The sequence below is a fragment of the Cibotium barometz genome, chromosome 57 (genome assembly GCF_041138505.1).
Source record: "Cibotium barometz isolate CiBa-2024 chromosome 57, ASM4113850v1, whole genome shotgun sequence".
In the NCBI taxonomy this organism is placed as follows: domain Eukaryota; kingdom Viridiplantae; phylum Streptophyta; class Polypodiopsida; order Cyatheales; family Cibotiaceae; genus Cibotium; species Cibotium barometz.
This window is the reverse complement of record NC_141102.1, coordinates 41,238,388-41,254,360: the sequence shown is the minus strand read 5'-3', so window position 1 is coordinate 41,254,360 and position 15,973 is coordinate 41,238,388. Positions and strand designations below refer to the sequence as shown.

General features: G+C 46.7%; 1 protein-coding gene across 2 annotated transcripts in view; it reads right to left on the bottom strand.

Annotated features, from left to right (window-relative positions):
- Nucleotides 1-4,064: 4,064 nt before the first annotated feature.
- The window catches only part of LOC147606762 (uncharacterized), a 68,057-nt gene continuing 56,148 nt past the window's right edge, over nucleotides 4,065-15,973 (bottom strand). For both annotated transcript variants that reach the window (XM_086791769.1, XM_086791770.1), the window contains 5 exons: nucleotides 10,964-11,026; nucleotides 10,739-10,863; nucleotides 10,354-10,436; nucleotides 5,079-5,143; nucleotides 4,065-4,974 (listed from right to left, as the gene is read on the bottom strand). In XM_086791769.1, the coding sequence (XP_086647895.1) occupies nucleotides 4,249-4,974; nucleotides 5,079-5,143; nucleotides 10,354-10,436; nucleotides 10,739-10,863; nucleotides 10,964-11,026 (1,062 nt within the window). In that variant the 3' untranslated portion in view covers nucleotides 4,065-4,248. The remainder of the gene's footprint in view (nucleotides 4,975-5,078; nucleotides 5,144-10,353; nucleotides 10,437-10,738; nucleotides 10,864-10,963; nucleotides 11,027-15,973) is intronic.

Sequence of the window (15,973 nt, the reverse complement as noted above, 5' to 3'; positions counted from 1 at the left end):
AACCCTTTTCTTTTAAGACCTGACCTCCTCTTTTAAGACCTGACCTCCTCTTTTCACTACCTTCGGCCCTACTAGAACCACCACGCGCACTACGGCGCTTGATGTCATCAAATATCTGCGCATACTTAATTGCCTCTGCTAAGTCTTTTGGCTGTAAGGGCTCTACGTACTCAAGGTAATCATCTTTGAGGCCTCTCTTAAAGCCTCGCAATGTCTGGAATGCATCGAGTCCCTTTAGCTTGAGTACGATCTCCCTATAGTCTGAGATGTACTGAGTTAGGGATTTGTTCTCCATCGAGCACTTGTCCCATAACTCCCAGCTTCTCTCTGCCTCATTAACAGGCAAAAATTCTTTTCGAAACATCATTTCAAACTCCGTCCAAGTGGCAGGACGAGTTGTCAAACTCATCTACCACTTGTACGCTTTGCCGATTAATGAGAGGCTAGCCTCTACGGGCTGTATACGGCTAGGCTGTTGTCGCAGCGCGTGCAAATCCGACCACTTCGCTAGAAACATATTGACCGAGTCCTTGTTTCTCTCCTTCTCCTCACCACCAAAACGAGGCGGCTTTAAGTCTTTTAATAACGACGAAGCTATCGCTATGGACGGCCCCGCAGGTGCATCGGCCTGTACTCCTACAACCACTGGCGAGCCTACGCTCACCCGTGCCGCAGGAGCTCGGCTACCACGAGGAGTCGGAGTACTAGCCGAGGCGGCTGTCAGTGCATCTAACCGTGTGGAGATGCTTTGTAGCATCGTGGACTAAGTCAGCCTGGACTTTACCCATATTGTTTAGTTTGGCATTAAGATATTTAAAAAGTCCGCTAGAGAGCTCCATCTCTGTCAGGATGTCGGCGGCAGGGTCCAATAGGTCATAATCGTCGTCGTCATAATCCAAGAGGTCCTCCTCGGTCCCCTCGGCGACGTCGGTGTTCATGTCCTCTGGCTTATCGGCCAAAAAGAGGTCATCTGCCAATGCGGTCGCTGCGGGCTCGCTGGGTCATAAGGCGGGGTCAATAGACGAGGAGGGCGCTGGCGGATCACGCGTGATCGACGAGCGCACTCTTGACCGGACAACGGTCGGGCATGTACGGCCTGACAATTCGATCGGGGTCAAACCTGCGACCGAGGACAAGAGACCTGCAAACCCTAGAGAAGTAGAAGGCGGTGGGGACACACTACGCCTAGCAGACATCTTTAATTCTTGCACAAAAAACAATGCGAGAACTCGAAAATTACCAAAAAAAACGCTAATAAAATGAGCAATGATGGAGAGAGAATAGTCACCCCCCTTACGGCCGTTTGCGACTGTCATCGACTTTGGATTTGTGTTGCGCTGCGAGCCTCTACAAGCGTCGCTAATCCGAGATGCTCCGATCCGAGAGAAAAATGCCTGCAACTCATAAAAAATTTAATTTGCTCGGGAAGCTGTGCCTGAAACACTCGGATTATTCCTTGCCGGGATTATCCCTCCCCAGTCGAGAGAGAGGATCCGTGTGAATTTACTTTCATTTTTAATTTTATTAAAAATGAATAATTAAAATATACAGAAAAAAAATTTGGTTGGCGGTTCGCCGGCTCTGCTGGTTTTTAGGTGGCCGCTGCCGCGCTGTTGTGGTTGGCCGCCGCCGTGCCGCCTGGCTGACTGCCGCCGCGCTTACCTGCTTCAACGACAAAAGAAAAACGAAAAATGCTTACCTGCTGCTGCAGATTCGCTTTGTTGTGTGCTACGAGAGAGAGAGAGAGAGAGAGAGAGAGAGAGAGAGAGAGAGAGAGAGAGAGAGAGAGAGAGTTCTTCCCTTCAATTCTGGCCGCCTCCCTCCACACACTCCATTGGAGATAAGGATGAGATTTTGGATGGTTGAAAACCATTGAGTGGGCTCCGGTCCCCCGGTCACGCGCGGACCCTGACGACCCGATCGGACCGACGCTTTGATACCAGTGTTAGATCGTTGTAACACCACTACGGGCGTTACCCCACAGGAGGGGACGGCCTCTGGCTCACCACCCAGCCATAGAGGAAGAATGAGGATTGCCCCTCATCCCCCAGGCTATATAGTGTGTGGCCTGCCGTCCACACTAGCCTGGCTGTCCATGACTCCGCACGGGCGTCCTCTCCCACTGAACCCTGGATGGCCACGTCCTTGGCCATTCGGTCTACCGCCGTCGGTCACAGGCGTTACAGCCTACGTGACAATTTCCTTAATATATGTATTGCTATGATAATGATCAATGATGTCATCTAGTGAGGAACTAGGGAGCTTCTTGATGATGACACTAGTAGGGATGGATCATGGTCCCTTGAATTCTAATGTTACAGAAACATTTTTGTACACAATAGTGTGATCAAGAGTTTCAAGAGGAACGTGTCTTGACTCTTGACACACTTCAAACTAGGGCCAAGCCAACAATGCCAAATGCTCTACTAAAAGGCCGTTCATATACATAGTGAGAAGGAGAATCACCATTTGTCACAAGTAATTCATGGTGCAAGTGCTATCAATTTTTGTGTATGAATACAAACTCATTGGCTTGCTGGAGAGTACAGAGGATATGGTGTAGAAAGCCTTATAAAAAAGGAGACCCACATTGAAAAATACATCATGTCAACATGTTCAGATATGACATGGTTCGTGTATTAGAGATGAAGGCTTTGCGGGAACACATGGTGTGAGATCCTATGCTTCTTGCCTTATAAAAAGGAGACCCACATTGAAAAAGACATCATGTCAACATGTTCAGATATGACATGGTTCGTGTATTAGAGATGAAGGCTTTGCGGGAACACATGGTATGAGATCCTATGGTTTTGGCCATTATCATTGTCAAGCTTCAAAAGAAGCTCAAGAAGGTATCCCTTACCTAGGAAGAGCTTCTAAAGTGGGCCACCTCTAATCCATATCATGTTGGATTCTCAAAAGCATTTAGCAAGCATGGCAAGGACTCATCTTGTGCTGGTGATCAACTCATGCTCATGCTCGATTTAAAGCTCCTTTATAGCTTTGATTGAAGCAAAACCCTCGCAAAGATCTGGTCTCAATTATGCTTAAAAATATCGCATGCCCATATATTCATTGTATTTATGAATTGCTATCATCATTTTCGTAAATTATTTGTGCTTATGGGCATGCAACAATGAGCTTCCAATGTCTATGGTTGTCAACTTACGCGCTTTCCTCAACAATGCCAAGTTCTCAATGGCCTCAGTAAAATGAGAATTTGATGTACCTTCTTGTTTTTAAATCTCAATATAATAATGGCTAGATTCTATATTAATATTACCATGTGGGTCGATATTTAATGCCATTACTTGGAAGAAATCCTGATTCACCATAGTAGTGTACTTCATTATCCTCAAGTACTGTTGATCATGCCATGTCAATTGTGATCTCAATGGGAAAAATAGAAATAGCTGCTCCTATTGATGTCACAACACTTTCATGTGGTAATAAGCTCTTAACACAAAGAATATCATGGAGGAGCTTGGAATCAAAGATGCCAACAAGGACAATTCTACAGAAGGCGACAACTTGATGAATTTCTAACACCAACAATGGAAAAGCCATAGACAAAAACAGATGCAAAGAATATATAACCATTTTTCAATCAATAGAAAGATCCGTCTCGATACAAAATGCCTCTTAGAAGGCTTACAGCCAAAGTAGTATTGATTTTTGCATTGAGTTCTAGACTATTCTTGAAGAGCTAGGTAGATTATCTTAATCACTTTTTTTAAGCAACACGTCTATTACAGGAAGATGGTTAAGGAAAAAACACACCACCATCTATCACAGAGATATGGTGCAAGTATATTCACTCACTCCTTAATGGTCCAAATCAGTTATTACTAGCTGCTCTCTATCCTACACCTGAGGAATGTTTGGTGTTTACCACTGTAATGTGAGGAATTCCATTGAAAATCTTATTGGGAAATCTGAAGATCATGTAGGCTATTTTCTCTAATGGTATAAAATTGCATTTGTCAGGGTTTTCTCATTCATGGTTGTTTAATATATTATCTCAATTCATAAGGTAGGAGATACAATGAAGCCAAGAAATTACATGACAATCACGATGAGGGATATCATAGCTAAAATTAAAAACATGTGTTCAAGTCTTTGGTAAGCAAGTACTCTGAATCACAGGATTGTGTGGCCTTGGTGCCCAGTGAATATAGATTAAGGGCACCAAAGCAAAGACGCTTTCAGTCACACCAAAGTCAAAGAGAAAAAATATACAAATACCTCTCATTCCAAAATTTGCTTAAAGCAGAAAATTTGCACCAAACCATATAATTCAAACACCTCTTCAAGTCCACAAGGAAACAGAGAAGCAATCAGTGTTGAAGGACTACTCTGTTGAACTTCATTTTTGTCCTGCCGACACTTGCTTTCCAGTATGAATCCACATCGGCTTGCAGAGTCAATTATGGAGACCTCATCCACTTGCCTTTCAATGTGGCATAATAGAAGCAAAGGCTCTGGCTTACCTGGTGTTGCTTCAGCTATGAGGGCCCTTGCACTAGCAAACAACAATGGAACTGCTTCTGCCACATACGTTACGTCAGTGCCGATGATCATCTCAAAGCCTCTGCCATGTGTTCTGTTTTTCACTTCTTGAATATGCTGTGTACAACCCCATTTCAAGGGTTGAATAAACAATTTATTTGAAGAAATCCACTGGCTATTAGCTTTTACATTGTCTGATAAAAGTGCCAAAGCATCAGAATCTCCGTCAGTGGCCACAACCAAATCTGCCACTGTGGCTGCAATGATAGAGCAAATTCCTACAGAACCACAGCCTAGCTCCAGCACGGTTTTGGAGGCGATGGCGCTGCTATTTTTCAACAGTAGAGTGGCCAGAACACGAGCAGATTCCCACAGCATTAGTCCAGTAGCTTTGCAACTATGCTGATATTCTTTTGACAAGCTTTTGATTTGGAAAAGATGTCCATCCAAAACAATGGGTGTCACCTGAACCTCATTGCAAACACACAGCTCAATGATGCATCCCCATCCACTATGCAACTGTAAGTCCAAATCAAAATAGCTAACAGAATTCTTGAGCATTTGCTTACCTCAAGGTCAGGAACTCCAAATATGCCAGATGTGACACCCTCTGACAGATCTACCTCTTCGGAACCTGAATCACCACGAGTGAAATAGTACAAAAAGGAAGAAAAGAACCTGTATCAAAATGCAGGCCACAAGGTTGAATTTAACACACATTTTCTTTGCTGATGCTAAGCATCACTATTAAGAGTCCACTGCAATGCTTAAAAATATAAATTCTGGATGCATTCCCATAACCTGCTTTTTGAGTGAGACAAGACAACCCAAAGGGGCCCAGGCAGAAACAGCTGTGTCGAAGAATCGTTATGAGTATTTATTGCAGGAGCATCCATCTGGAGTGGAGGCCCCACCCACCTCCCCGAGGGTCCCAGTGTCAGGTGGAGACCGGTCCCACCGAGTGGTTCGGTGCCAGTCTTCCCGATTTTTCGGAACCACTCCACACACCCCCCCCCCCCTCACAGGAGGATAAGATTCCTCAACAACAATTGTCCTCTCAGGGACAGGAGCAGATCCGACACCCCCTGCCCCCCAGGAGCCATGGGACAGCCAGTGGACTACAGTTTCCTCATGTCTTCCAATGGATACCAACGCTTTTGCTGAGACATGGGCTCCTCTCTGAGTCTGTCATTTTTCCACCGATCCAGACCAGCCACTCCGGAGAGTGGCACAGTGACCTTCTCGTCCCCCACCCCCCCCCCCCCCCCCCGAGTGTTGCAATAGAGCGCCCGGAGACTGTCTCCTCCATTATTCATGGATAAGTGATAGAGCTCTCTCACCACCTGGGAGACCTGCGCCTCACAGACATTGTTTCCCACTTCTGGACCTTGGCCCGAATGGAGCTCGGTGGATCAGCCTACAGCAACCAGGATGATGAGCTCATGAGCTCGAGCTTGAAAATGATCCTCTTCATTTACCTGCATGAATCGCTAGCGGTACCTCTTCCCCCCTCCTACAGATACCTTTACTGTGATAGATGGAGCCCAGATATGCTTACAGCCGAGCCAGAGCGGAATGGGCTCACATGGAGCATAGGATCGGGGAACACCTTGGTCAGCTATGCACCAGGACAGACTGCGACTACTCACAATCCAAACCCCACCCAAGTCTCACAAGGTGGAGGGCAACGCAGACAGATCTCACCCCTCTAAACCCCCGTCATGCGGATAGTCGCTTGGAACATCCAGGGATTGGGTGGCCCGCATTGTCGCTCTAGGCGAGGAGTCTTTCACGAGGAGTTGCAGAGAGCCTTAGTGGGAGGCTCTATCAACATCCTCTTTACACATGAGCATCATTTGTCAGCTGGTCAAAAGATTTTGCAGGCAAGAATCACACCTTTTGGTCACCTGCCTTTTGCCCATCTGGGATCCAAGACAATGTATGTATCTATGTTAGTGAGCAGCTTCTTCTGGCGGTGGTGGATTCAGGCACCATAGTTTCAAGGAGGACACAGTGGGCGATTGTCAGACTTGGGGAGCACCGGATGGGCCTCCTCAACATTCATGCCCCAAACTCCATGGCAGGTCGAGCAGACTTCTGGAGCACGGTTAGGCAAGGCCTCCCTCAGGTGGATCTCCAGTGTATGGAGGGAGACTTCAATATACTGGAGACCCTGGAGGACAAACTCGGATGTAGATAGGACACCATCTCTGAAGCTGAGCTGGCGGCTTGGGAGGAGCTTATCTTCACCATCAGGGGACAGGACCCCTGGCATCTTTTGGAATTGGGCATAGTCAAGGGAGTCTCAGATTCTCCAGATCCGACAGGCGGAGCACAGGCCCCAACCTCTCCCAGATAGACCGCTTCTATGTTGATGAGTGGGCTTGTGGGCGGGCTCGTCTGGTTTGGTATTTTGGTTGGCACTTCCTTTTCTAACCACTCGCCCGTCATCCTCTCTCTAGAGGACCCTTGGCCACAAGATAGTCAGCAGAGCCTCTGAATACCTAAGAGCTTGATACAGGACCTAGAGATCTACAGGAGGATTGAGGAGCTATGGGGGAGCTTGGCCTTCCATGAGGGCACATCACCTGCGACTTTGGATACTGGGCTCAATGAGATCAGTGTCATTCTCCAGGAGGCCACCCAGACCAAGTTAGCAAAGTTTAGAAAGCAGGAGAGGAGTCTCCATTGGAGCCTTGCCTTCCTCCAACGCCTGCGAGAGTGCACCCCAGACAGCCCATGGATTGAAGCGCAGATGAACACAGCCCACACTAAGATCATCTCCATACAAGAGAATTCCATGCCCAAGCATCCTTCTAGACTCAAGCGGGAGACGAGGAACTGGAGACTTCTTCGAGTGGACCAGCCCCCCCCCCCCCCCCCCGCCCCCCCCCGGGCAGGTTGCGCGAGAGAGGGTCTGCCAGGACACATGTGAGATGGTCCCCTCGGCTCTCCGGAGTTTCTTGTTGATGCTCTTCTCTTCCAAGGAGATTGCAAAGGCTTTGCCAGACTCCCTGGGGGCCCAAGGGAGGATGGGCTCGCGATCCCCCTATTTCTTTGACACTGGGAGCTCATGGACGGTGGCTTCTGTGCAGCCTTCAATGAGATTATGAGCTCCGGATCTATGCCTGAGAGAATGGAGGGTTTGATTCACTTGATCCCCAAGGAGGGAGGAGACAGGTTGGAGATTCGCCACTAGAGACCTATCACCCTCTTTGGGACAACCTACAAAATCCTCGCCAAAACCATTAATCGTCGACTACAGCAAGGAGGGAGGAGACAGGTTGGAGATTCTCTACTAGAAACCTATCACCCTCTTGGGGACAACCTACAAAATCCTCGCCAAAACCATTAACCGTCGACTACAGCAAAGAGGGAGGAGACAGGTTGGAGATTCGCCACTAGAGACCTATCACCCTCTTGGGGACAACCTACAAAATCCTCACCAAAACCATTAACCGTTGACTACAGCCCCACCTCTGAGATTTGATCCATGGCATGCGGACAGGCATCATCCACGATAGGAGCATCCTAGATAACATCTTCACTTTTAGGGAGGCGTCCCACCACCGCTCATCTTTGACGGCAGGACTTGGCCATCCTTTTGCTAGATTTCAAGAAAGCCTACGACAGGGTTGATTGGGGCGTTCTCGAGGGGACCATGTGCAGGATGGGTTTCCCCACCGCTTGCATACGACGTGTCTCCGCCCTCTACTTGGCCTCTTGCAGATTCAGTGTGACATTTGAGGGATTGATCGTAGTAATCACAACCTTAGGCTAACTAAACTTCACTTAATGATGTTTAAGAGATAGACAATTAGTGTCAATGCAATGCAATGCAGCTATATTAGATGGATGGGTTACAATGAGATCTAAATAGATCTATGGTGCTGTCCTAGGTGAAGATCCTTCTCGGGATGAGAGGGATAGGCTGAATACTGATGATGAGGACTGTTCCTTGCTCCAATGCTGAGATCCACCCGTCGATGCCGGCTTCCCTCTATGTAGGAGGGTAGGAATGATGAACTATGTGCTGAATATGCTGGCTAAACTGCTGATCTGCTTCTCCCTTGCTCCATGGATGAGAAACGTTGAGGAGAGATGAGATAATGGACTGAATATGCTGCGCTTCTATTTATATGCTGAGATGATGCTGGTCGGGTACCTTTACTGCAGTCGGCCAGCCTTCTGTTCCTTCACGACTTGCAATAAATGCTCTAAACTGCTGTCGGCTGCCATTGACTGCTGTAGGCTGCCATAAATTGCTGTCGGCTGCCATAAATGCCCACAACCTGATGCTATTAAATGTCCTAGATGCTATGGACTACTTTATGTGCTGGAGACGGAGCTGAAACAGCCCCATACACATGCTTATGCTGATATATGCCTGAGAAATACTTGGATTAATGCTTAAATGTCCTGCTTAATGTTTATGGATGCTTTATGATGCCATGCCACTTGTACACCTGATGGGTGTGCACATGACATTCATGGTGCTTGGGGCGATGGATTCCCACTTTCTCGTTCAGTATGCCAGGGGATGTCCTCTTGCACCCTTCCTCTTCCTTATTGTGGCGGAAGGGATGATCAATTTTTAAGCCTCTATGGAGACCGGACTACAGGGCCTCAAGCTACCTCTCATGTCTCAGGAGGAGCTACTCAATTCTGAGTTTGCAGATGACACAACGGCCTACCTCTCTGGAGAGGTGGAGAACCTTCGGAGGGTTTGCGGATGCAGTGGAGATCTTTTGCCCAGCCTCTGGCACACAGATCAACCGGCACAAGTCGTGTGGATTTTCGATTAGTTCATCCCCTGGCCCGGCTTGGCGCCCAGTTGAATCTTTCCAATGGATTCCTAGTGTTTCCCAAGTGCCTTATCTTGGCTATCAAGTCGGGATCAACATCACCTCAAGGAAGTAGCTTGCGCCCTCCTCCTGAACATTCGGAAGAAGCTGTTATATTGGAGCACGAATAGGCTCTCTTTTGCCAGCAGTGTAGTGGTAGCAAACCAAGTCATCCTCGCTACAATGTGGTACATAACCTCCTGCTGGCCCTTTTCCAAGCCATGTATTGGACAGGTACAGCGGTTGATCCGCAACTTCCACTGAGCAAGCAGCGAGTCACCATGGACCAGGCAACTGCCCGCACCATTACCTGGGGGGTGGTTGCCTAAGCCTCTGAGTCAACACCAGCCCTTGCATATGAGGAGACAGGACATGCCCTCGTCCTTCTCTCCTCTCACCGCAGGTTCACGGCAGCCCTGTTTTCAGCAACCCCAGAGGGGAGGAGTACCACAGGCACATGTCAGAAGTGGGAGATCATTAGTAGCATCACAGCATAGCACATTTGGTGTGCTCGCTGCAGCAAGGCCATCATGGGCACTACCACCCCGCCGGCTGAGTCCATCCAAAGCATATGTATGGACACCATTCACACCCTCCGTGGCCAGTGGGAGAGGCTGTGAGGCGGCTCCGACCATATGCAGACACACCCAAGAGGCTTTTCTGCGGACCTGGAGCAGTGGTCCTTTCCTCAAGGTTATAGAGACAGTGAGGTCACTTGGCATTATAGACCACCTGTTTGGCTGTTTAAACAACTCCCCCCCCCCTCCCCCCCCCCAAAAAAAAAAAAAAAACCGAGGAAGAGCCTCTGTGTCCTCATCGGTTTTTTCTTGTCTCCTGTGATTGAGACTGGGTCATGTACTTAGCCATTTCAGCTGCATTTTGGTAACTAATGGAAGGATCTTTTCTTGGAAAAAAATAATAATTATAATAACGAGGCTTCTGAGGTAAATTTAGGAATAGTTTTTACTTCATATTAACATTCTCTCACTTGTAAAATTACCTGTTGATAATCTGGGTTGATCAAATGTGTTTTCACAAACACTCAATGCATCCACCAGGCAAAACACTCCTTGTATCCAGCGCCTGTAAAGAACAACAAAAACAATTGAACTTTCCAAAGCACAGATAGTCCTGAAAATCAAAGTAATAATAGATAGGGAAACTCAATCTTTTTTAGAGAGAGATTATATCTAGCATTAGTGATACGACAACCGCACGTCCAGAGGGTGCAACTAGCAGGGTTCAAATCCAGGTCATCAGCCAGAGGAGTTGGACACCTTCACCACTATGTTACACACCCCTGGACAGATGGGGTGATTTAAATGATAGTGTCAAGTTTACATCAAAAGAACGCTAGCCCTCCATGGACATCGAAGCTACTTGACCTATCCATTGTGATTTCTCTGGCGCGATTTTGTACTTTCTTTTCAAAGACCTTGACGGTCTCACAAGAAAATCCTTCTGCCTTGAAAAGATCACACAATCCAGCCTCGGTGAAATAAAATGCACGCTGCAGTACAAGGCCCAACACCAAAAACATATCACTAACACTTCAAAACGTTTGTTATACTCTCTTTCCAAAAGCATAGAAAGGAAAGATTGCTACTCACAGTGCAATCACCTCTGACATAGAAGTTTTGACTGATCTTTTGGACTTTATTGGCAAGCCTTTCCTGCATAAGTTATGGCCAAACATTGAAAAGCGTATTGTTTCAGTCCCAAACTTAAAAAAGACAAAATTAAGTGAAGTTTTTTTTTCCATGAGAATTTCTGCTGTAAGTAGAAGCGAGTTCAATACCACCTTAGCAAAATAACTTTTTCTAAGAAACTACACGTGAGTCCAAAATGGCCCTCTACAACAACCAAAAAGGCCACCCAAACCCTCAATTAATGGCCTTACAAAGGCCTAAAAAGGCTCTTTATAAGTAGGCCAGGCTGGCTGACAGGGCCAGCACTATATCTAGCTGCCCCTCCTTCCCATCAACTTCACCAACTCATATCGATCAACACAAGCACACAGATCATCAGGCAGCTGGTGCTCTACCACCTGTGCAACACACCACTGTAGTCGCCTGGCTGAACCTTCATCAACTCGATTATCACATTGATCATCAACTTCGATTATCATCATCAAGCAGCCATCGAATCTACCCCCCTGCACACAGCAGCAGCCCAGCAACTAACATATCATCTTCATCATCAGCTCTACCCCCTGCGCAGCAGACCACTGTAGCAGCCCGGTGATCAACATATATCTTCTTCATCATCCAGCAGCAGCGTTTCTGCTCCTGTTACTACAGCCGCAGCATCGGCGATTTGTTTCACCAGATCAGTGCGGCCCTGTTCCTAGCCTAACCTGTGCGCAGCACCTTGCTTCACCACTGACAGCAGCACCCTGCCCTCACACATATCTGCGTTTTGGCAGCCACCTTCCTCGGGATCCCTCCTTGGCACACTGCTCTTGTGCAGTCCTGCATTCGCAACCCTCGACATCACTTAGAGTACCACCGCTGTCTTCGACAGCGAGTCTTCGTCATCGACCGAGCCTCTTGCTTCGACTTCGTCCTTGCTTCATCACCAGTCTATCACTTCATCAGCATCTCACATCAGAGGCCCTCTTGTGACATGCCTACAGCCAGTGTGCCAGTATTGCACCCCGGTATCCAGCCTTATCTAGAGAGCCCTACTGCGCAATCTAGCGGACAACCTAGACTTCGGTTTGGGCATTCTCTCAGGGAGGACAAGTACCACCATGGTCATCTAGAGATCCTTCGTCATCAACTCAGCCGAAGACCGTGCCAGGTTCGTATGAACCATTGAGTGCTTATGTGCCTAACACTACCTGGGTGTCCACTTCTGCAGCACAGGATCACCATCTGGTACCAACTACTACCCTCGATCCTCCCTGGAGTAATGTGAACCCGAATAGAGAGTCTAGGAGCAGCATACGCTCTCAAACTACTGGTGTACAAGGAGGTAACAATGTTTCTCTTCTGGATCACCTTCTATTTCTGCTCCTAATGTGTTTGGGAATACTACACTATCTCAAGCACAAAACCCTCCTACCCAACCCATGTTTCTTCCTGCTCGTGTTGGCATGCAGCCATTACCGGCCGCACCTCCACAGGGAGACCTGCGTATAGGTTTTACCCAACACACGGATCTCTCAGCACTCTGCCCACCAGCATACAGTCGCCACCTAGCATTCTAGGGTATCAGGTAGTTTACCAACCCATCACAAGTACTACACCGGTACTATCTTATGTGCCTACTCAAGGATTTGTGCCTTAGCCAGGCATTCCACCTACCTCGAGTGCCCAGCCTTATATCCCATCTTATGGAGTACCCTTGCTAGGTCCTACACCTGTGCCGGGTATTAGTGATTATTCTGGAGTACCACCTAACCCTCTACACTCCGGATATGGGTACCAACCATCCTGGACCCCACCATCTCCTTTCCTCCATGTATCTATGTCCAAAAATGCTTTTACAGAAAATACTCCTTTTAATGGGTCTAATTACACCACCTGGGCTAACCTCTGTAGAAGGCTGGAAACAGTTGATTATTGCTGAAAATGAACACGAGGGAGGCCCGTAGGTGCTTACAAGCATAAGAGACTATCTCTACAGCCAATGACCTCCAGCAAATATGCAAGAATGAGATGAAAACTAAGGGGAAGGGTGAACACCCTTATATATCCCTCCTGAGAGCTAGTTGGCCAATTGCAACAAGCCAACAGCTATCCTGTAGCATAAAAATGCTATAAAATGCCTGAAAAATGGTAGAAAAATCCCAAATAATATCTGCTAAAATATGCAAATGCAAGGTCTCATAAAATGACCAGTACAAGCATGAAAAGGTGTCTGGAGACCCTCTGGAGATGATATATATTCCAACACCTCCTCTTCAACGCCAGAGGGGCGATCCAATACCAACACGCTAAAGTAACACTTCCAAAGTAGCTCTCGGAAGTGGTTTGGTGAACAGATCAACCACATTGTCCTTAGTAGAACAGTAGGCCAGCCAAAGACGTACCAACTCAATCCAATCACGTACGAAATGATAATGCATCTCAATATGCTTGGATCGTCCCCGTATCACAAGATTCTAAGCTAGAGCAATAGCATTCTGAGAATCCGAGAAGATGGTAACCGGGGAAGTGTCAACACAACACAAATGCTCTAGAATCTGATGAACCCAAAGTGTCTCAGTGGAGGAGAGAAGGTAGGATTTATGCTCAGCCTCGGTGGAAGAAGCAGAAACAGTCCTCTGCTTTTGGGACTTCCAAGAAACCAATCCAGTACCAAGCATGAAGCAATATCCAGATGTAGACCTCCAAGTATCAATGCAGCCTACCCAATCAGAATCTGTGAAACCAATCAAATCAACACCACTAGAATAGGTGATGCCATAATCTAAAGTACCTCAAAGATAACGAAGAACTCTCAAGACTAATGAGACCTTCAAGCGGCTGATGAGAACTAGCTGAGAACACTCATAGCATAGGAGATATCTCGACGCGTGTTGGCAACGTAAAGCAATGAGCCAACAATCTACTGGTACTTTGTAGAATCCACCAAGGGTGTATCATCCTCCTTGGATAACTTGGCATTGGGATCCATGGGATGAGAGAGGTGTAGAGTCTGACAACCTATAAAGTGAGAGCAGCTCTTCTGCTGAGAAATGAAGATCCAATCATCTTTCTACCAAACCTCCAACCCAAGAAAATAATGAAGAAGGCCAATATCAATCATCTCAAATGTCGCTAAAAGCTTGGACTGAACCTGTGTGACCAGCTAAGTATCTGAGCCAGAAAGGATGAGGTCATCAACATGCAAAACAATGACACAAATATCCCCATTAGAAAGAAGCACATAGATTGTTGTCAGCATATGCCCTCTCAAAGCCAAGAGATAACAAGAAGACATCAATCTTCTAATACCAAGCACGGGGTGCCTGTTTGAGACCACAAAGAGCCTTCTGCAGAAGATACACATGGGTGTCCTGTCCCTAAATCCGTAGTGTATGACACCATACTGTACGGTACGATACCGTACCGACTCGTATGGATTTTTCCCCAAAAAAATTCAAAAAATAATTTTTTTTTTGGAGATAATGGTCTTTTTTTTTTGCTCGTCTATGGCTGGTTTGAGCTTCCTCTATACTATGATGCTTCCCTCCTTTTTAAATTACTCCATATCTTGAATTGGAAATACCTAAGTTTATAGGTATTTTTAAAAAACACCGTATTTTATCGTAAAATATATATCATACCATATTTTCATGTACGGTATCGTACCTAACAACTATGCTTGAATCACAAAACCAGGAGGCTGCTCAACATAAACTTCCTCCTCTAAATCTCCATTCAGAAAAGAGGATTTGACATCCATCTGGAACACCGGCCAACTGAAGTGTAGCCAGAGCCAAAACAATCCTAATGGTGGTATACTTGGCTGTAGGTGCAAATGTCTCATCAAAGTCTTCACCTGCATTCTGCGTATATCCTCGAGCAACAAGGCGAGCTTTGTGCTTATCCAAAGTACCATCCCCATGAAACTTGACTTTGAAAATCCATTTCACACCAATCACACGACGATGTAAAGGTCGTGGCACCAAAGACCAAGTGTGATTCCTCTCAATAGAGGACATCTCTGCTTCCATGGCTTGCTGCCACTGCGGCTGTGAAAGAGACTCCTCTAGACTCTCAGGCTCATCAATCTCCTGGAGAGAACTCATGAGAGCATAATTCACTGTGTGATGAGATGTGGATGTCTAAGATAAACGGCAAGGTCCAAGGGTGGTGGTAGAGATCTAGTCATGGAGCTATGCATCAATGAGACCAGAATCCCTGTCACCAGCCTGGACATTTCCCAATCTGAAAGGGGTTTGGTGGACTCCAAGATGTTTAAATATTTGGAAAGTACAAGCTTTGGGAATGGGGGATTATCCTAGAATACAAAGGACCACACTCCTAAAATTTAGGAGAGTTGCTATTTTTGGCCCGACTCCGATGGAAATTTTATTCGCGTCATTACATCTGGAATTGAGGAGATACCAAGAGTTGGCAAAGTGCCTATGACAGAATGTCTACGAGTTGGGATATTTTTAGAGATAAAGTTTATGGAAGGACCCATCTCTTAGATTGGGACATGTGGCAAGAAAGTGGATCAAAGTGAGAAAAGTGGCCTGACACTTGTTAGAAAGTGGATCAAAGTGAGACAAGTGGCCTCACACTTGTCACTTCAGCTATTGTGTGGCTCTCCACTTGTCATCGTAGCCTTCTCTTGCCATTTTAGCTCATGGGAGGCCCAACTCTATAAATTGGAGCCCTCTCTCCTCATTAAATGAGGCTCTCTTGCTGCACACTAGCCTCTACCACCGTTGAAGGCTTCTCTAATGATGGCTACTCTCTTTCTCTCTCACTTGAAGGCTGCCCATGAAGAATACCGGCTGTATGGGACTGTTTTGGAGGCTTCAATCGCGAAGAAATACTGAAGGCAAGGGTATTCAATCATTTATTATGATTTCTAGCCATTGTATGTGTTGTACCAGCATTTGTACTTGTTGTACCTGCTGTACCAGCCACCGTACTTGCTGTACCAGCTTCTGTACTTGT